Source organism: Oncorhynchus keta, chromosome 36 (assembly GCF_023373465.1).
Source record: "Oncorhynchus keta strain PuntledgeMale-10-30-2019 chromosome 36, Oket_V2, whole genome shotgun sequence".
Lineage (NCBI taxonomy): Eukaryota > Metazoa > Chordata > Actinopteri > Salmoniformes > Salmonidae > Oncorhynchus > Oncorhynchus keta.
The window spans coordinates 17152583-17158013 of record NC_068456.1 but is presented as its reverse complement, the minus strand read 5'-3'; the positions used below and the strand labels follow the sequence as shown (position 1 = coordinate 17158013).

At 41.6% G+C, this 5431-nt stretch overlaps 1 protein-coding gene across 1 annotated transcript; it reads right to left on the bottom strand.

The window, feature by feature from the left end:
• Positions 1 to 3612: 3612 nt before the first annotated feature.
• On the bottom strand, positions 3613 to 4827 carry LOC118369406 (interferon-induced protein with tetratricopeptide repeats 1-like). The gene has a single exon (XM_035753782.1). The coding sequence runs from the start codon at positions 4825 to 4827 to the stop codon at positions 3613 to 3615; it is 1215 nt and encodes a 404-aa protein (XP_035609675.1).
• Positions 4828 to 5431: the final 604 nt, after the last annotated feature.

Below are 5431 nucleotides of genomic sequence, written 5' to 3'. Positions count from 1 at the left end.
ATGATTCCATGTGTTATTTCATAGTTTTGATGTCGTCACTATTATTCTACAATGTAGAAAATAGTCAAAATAAAGAAAAACCCTAGAAGTAGAAGGTGTGTAAAAACTTTTGGCTGGTACTGTACATATTCGACATATATTAGATATCTACTTCAGGATAAGGATGGGACATTTGTTTTACAAGATATCTTGACATATGACCTCGTTTGGACCTATTTTGCAAAGTCACCATGATCAAGATGTGATTACTGTATGTAGCCTAGTACTCTTGAAATTCTGCAAACTCACTGTCTCTGGATTATAAGGATCTTTGTTCAAGTTAAGGGAGGGTGGGATAAATTGTCCCAAAAGGTTAGTTGAGCCACAATTGTTTCTAGGAAGCCATACACAAAATTCATATTTTGGAAACAGTCATAAGTTTATGGAGTCTGTAAAGGAAGAAAGCTTTGCAGTTTTGGTCACAAACAGGTGCGCCTGGCACCTACAACAATACCCTGTTCAGCGGCAATTCAATATTTTGTCTTGCCCATTCACCCTCCGAATAGCACAATCCATGTCTGAATTGAAAATCCTTCTTGAACCTGTCTCCTCCCCATCATAAAAATTGTTGAAATTGTAGCATTTATATTTTTGTATTTTTGTATATTTTTTTTAATCTCTTATTCCCAGCTGTCTGACAGGCCCTGGTCCCCCTGATCAAAAGGATCGTGTGATCATACTCGTTCTCTTAAATGCTTTGTGAATACTGGCCCTTGTGTATGAATAGCAGTCTACAAAATTCTTCACATTCTTATTGCGTCTCTCACAGGTATTATGAGATGGTCCTGTCCTATTGCTTGTGTGATTTATATAGTTTGGCTCAACCAAAATCCACTGCAAGTGACAAGGACGCATTAGTCTCATTTTCAAAACTCACATAAATGTAATCTCTGATTTCCGGTCACAACTTGCAGACTTGTTTACGTGCTGCTGTGCGTTTTGTTGCTAACCTTACTTTGCTACCTAACAACGATTTTTACTTTTAATTACCGTTTCTATTTTAGTTGTTCCCTCACTCAATTTTTTTTTTGTTTTGCATTTTGTTGCTAACCTTACTGGGGATACCTGACAACTTTACGGTTTTTACATTTTAATTACCGTTTATATTTTTTAGTTTTTCCCTCACTCAACTTTTTTTCATTAAACTTTTTCACTACGGACGCTTTATCTTGACAGGGTTCGTCAGGACCTCCACCAGCCAAAGCTAAGTAGTAACAGTAACATGATACCTTCTAATTGCAGTCACTGTACTCATAATATACAGGAGAAAGATCGCCTTACGGCGAGGATAGCTGTGCTACAAGCCCAGCTTCAGACGCAATCGTTAGGCAAGGGTAATTTCAGTGTAGGAAAGGATGAAACGGCGTCTGTGCCACCAGTAAGTACAGATAGTAGTATAAATCCCCTCGCACGGTCCCCGCAGCCGGACAACTTTCTCATGGCTTCTGGAGGGAAATGCTGTGGGAATGCTCAACCTGTGTCACTCGTTCAGCCTACAGAAACTTTCGACCCCTTCTCCCCATTAAGCAGCGAGTCGGAGTCAAAGGCCGAGCCTTCTCGGGTCTCTTCTCCTCCCGTTACGGGGTCTGAGACGCCGAAGCCTCCCACCATTAGCTCTGACAAATTGAAAACCCTAGTCATTGGCGACTCCATTACCCGCAGTATTAGACTTAACGAATCATCCAGCGATCATACACTGTTTACCACTGGGCATGGCTACTGACGTTAAGGCTAATCTGAAGATGGTGCTAGCTAAAGCTAAAACTGGTGAGTGTAGAGAGTATAGGGATATTGTTATCCACGTCGGCACCAACGTCAGAGGTCACCAAGCGCAACATAGCTTCAGCGTGTAAATCAGCTAGAAAGATGTGTCTGCATCGAGTAATTGTCTCTGGCCCCCTCCCAGTTAGGGGGAGTGATAAGCTCTACAGCAGAGTCTCACAACTCAATCGCTGGTTGAAACGGTTTTCTGCCCCTCCCAAAAGATAGAATTTGTAGATAATTGGCCCTATTTCTGGGACTCACCCACAAACAGGACCAAGCCTGGCCTGTTGAGGAGTGACAGACTCCATCCTAGCTGGAGGGGTGCTCTCATCTTATCTACGAGCATAGACAGGGCTCTAACTCCCCTTGCTCCACAATGAAATATGGTGCAGGACAGGCAGCAGGCTGTTAGCCAGCCTGCCTGCCAGCTTAGTGGAGTCTGCCACTAGCACAGTCAGTGTAGTCAGCTCAGCTATCCCCATTGAGACCGTGTCTGTGCCTCAACCTAGGTTGGGCAAAACTAAACATGGCGGTGTTCGCCTTAGCAATCTCACTAGAATAAAGATCTCCTCCATTCCTGCCATTATTGAAAGAGATTGTGATACCTCACATCTCAAAATAGGGCTACTTAATGTTAGATCCCTCACTTCCAAGGCAGTTATAGTCAATGAACTAATCACTGATCATAATCTTGATGTGATTAGCATGACTGAAACATGGATTAAGCCTGATGAATTTACTGTGTTAAATGTGGCCTCACCTCCTGGTTACACTAGTGACCATATCCCCCGCGCATCCCGCAAAGGCGGAGGTGTTGCTGACATTTACGATAGCAAATTTCAATCTACAAATAAAACGATGTCTTCGTCTTTTGAGTTTCCATCAATTTACCTTGCGCAAAACCCTAGATGCAGTCGCACCCCTACAGAAAACATCTGAGCTCTGAAGCAAGCTTCCAGAAAATTGGAACGGAAATGGCGCCACACCAAACTGGAAGTCTTCTGACCAGCTTGGAAAGACAGTACCGTGCAGTATCGAAGAGCCCTCACCGTATCCATGACCTTATAACCAATCAAACTCAGACCATAGCTGATGATAGTCAATGTATGTAGTCGTACAATTTCAACTGGATATCCACAGCTATGCATTAAGACATTTTAGTAACCTACTGTGATAGTGGTTTATAATTATAAAATGACTTGTTGTTTGCTGTTAATGTATTTCTTTAATTAATTATCTCTTAATAGAATAGAACAGAATACCTTTATTTTCACAATAACTTACAAGATATTAAACAGTACAATATTAGACATTAAATACATTTACCAGAAACAGAATCTATTGTGCCAGGTCCGCATTTTTTTTTTTTTTAAGCAATAAGATCCTATCTGGATAGACAGTCTGTAACGCTAAACAGGGCCTCTCTACTCTATAATGCAATATTGAAGAACAAAATATTAGTTTGTCTACACTACATTAGTGTGCAGCAAACCTTTACAGATACAATTAAAACTGTGGATTTGAGACAGATGTTTGTCATGTTCGGCCTACATATTTATAGGATTTACAATCAGCCTTGAATTTTTACTTTCTAGTTTTAGTATTGTTGATCATGCAAATAAATCCCTGTAGCCAAATTAAGCGCAGACATTTTTAATACTAAAGTATTCAATTGTTACTGAATAAAATCTTGTCCTAGTGGTATAGTGTATATATTTTCCACATTAATCAATCATAAACAGGTGATGCAAAGTTGACTTATTCGGCAGGCAGTTCTGGTTAATTCAAGCCTTTATTGTAAAAAACGGTCTAGAACTGGCTGGCAGCACCTTCTCTATCAAGTCCATCCAGAAAGTCGACAATTTCCTCAGCTCTGTTTCCTCCATTATGGACAATGGACAACAAAACACGAATACTGCTGTCACGTTGGCCAGTGGGTAGCATAATCTCTACTGCCTTCTTGTGGATATCAATTGACCTGGAAGCATCTTGTTTGGCATAAAACAAATACTTGGCATACCAGTTGTAGAATTTTTGTAAATCCTGTGGTTCCATTCCTTCTATTTCAAGAAGCAGGTCCTCAAATATCTTATCTGCTCTATCAACTCTGCCAGATTCTTTGTACATGGCAGTCAGTTCCAGTTTAACTGCAAGGGATTTTGGGTAGAGTGTGATCACCTCTTCATAAAGGTTGACTGCATTTTCAATCAGAATATGCCTCATTGGGTTCCTTTTCTCTTCCAGAGAGAAAATCTTCCATTTGTAACACTTCCCAAGATGTCTCTTCAGCTGGCGTGAATCAGGGTGTCTCTCCAGGGTCCTTCTTGCCAGGTCAATGCTTGAATCATGAGAGATGTATTCTTTGAAAAAATCTAGCAAGATTCCAAATCCACCAAAGCAGTCCAAAGCCTTCTCTATCACTTCCTTTGCAAGTTTACATGCTTCCTCAACCTGGCCACTCTCTGCAAGCCTCTGCAGGTACATCACTGTGATGTACAAATCTTCTGGATCCAATTCTCTAGCAATCCGTAGGTGCTCCAACATCTCAGATCGCAGCTTTGGGGTAATGTCTTTCCTATCAACAGATTTATTAAATGCCATGGCGTAGCCACAGCGCAGCACCTTGTTCTCAGGGTCCTCTTTTAAGGCCATCCGGAAGCAATATACCGCTGCCTTCCTCTTGCTTACATCAAACGTATTCAAAGTCCAGGCCCTTTCGCCCCATACTACACCTGGGCAGGGCGAGGGGTTGTCCCGCAATAGTCTCCCCACCTTCTCCACATAAGTCTGGCTCTCTGTTAGCTCCCCTTGGTGATAGTGTACCCAAGCCAGGTTCCCATAGTAGACCACCAGACTTAGCTCCATGCCATCTTGGCTGCTTTGGCGAATGGCCTCTTCAGCTTTCTTCAGGCAATGAAGAGCGTCCTCTGTGAAGCCCAGAGCATAGTGTAGGTAAGCCAGGAAGTTGTACAGATGACCCTCCCAGGAACATTGAACCCCGTCTCTGTTGCTGATATCTATCATCGTTTCTCTGAGGCTTTCTAGTCTAGATCTACTGTAGTCCAGCTTCCAGGTGAAGTGGCATTCCAAAACCTGCAGCCTAATTTTCAAGGAGGTCTGAGCCATTCTGGTTAAAAAAAGACAACATTTTAATTGTATACATTTTTTTCATGAACAATACCTAAGATAGATATTTAAGACCTGGATGGTGAATCGAGGACTAATTTCAGTAATGAGAGAGAGAGAGCGTGTGCTAGAGAGATATCACTTACCTCATAGTTGGACAAGAGAAAGCCATCTTGTAGTCTCTGAGTTTCAACACAGAGCAAATGAGTGTCTGATTTGATACCTCACGGACTCTATCCTGATTTTATACCACATTATCTTCCAATGGGCAAGTTATGCTGATATTACCTCACTTTACAAACAACTATCATAATTTTGTTTCTAGCAAATAAAGACTAAAGCAAATGAGTGTTTGCCAAGGGCTGTTACGATAACCATATTACCATTACATCAGCAGTTATGAGTCATGAAGGCAGTCAAATTGCACTTGACCGTCTCATTCAAGCTCTGATGCTAATGATGGTCATTAGTAGCTTACCAAACACGCTAACTGCCTGGTACT

Bases quoted from the DNA above. Each gene is read 5' to 3' on its own strand.
- LOC118369406 (XM_035753782.1), bottom strand. From the start codon at position 4,827: ATGATAGATATCAGCAACAGAGACGGGGTTCAATGTTCCTGGGAGGGT.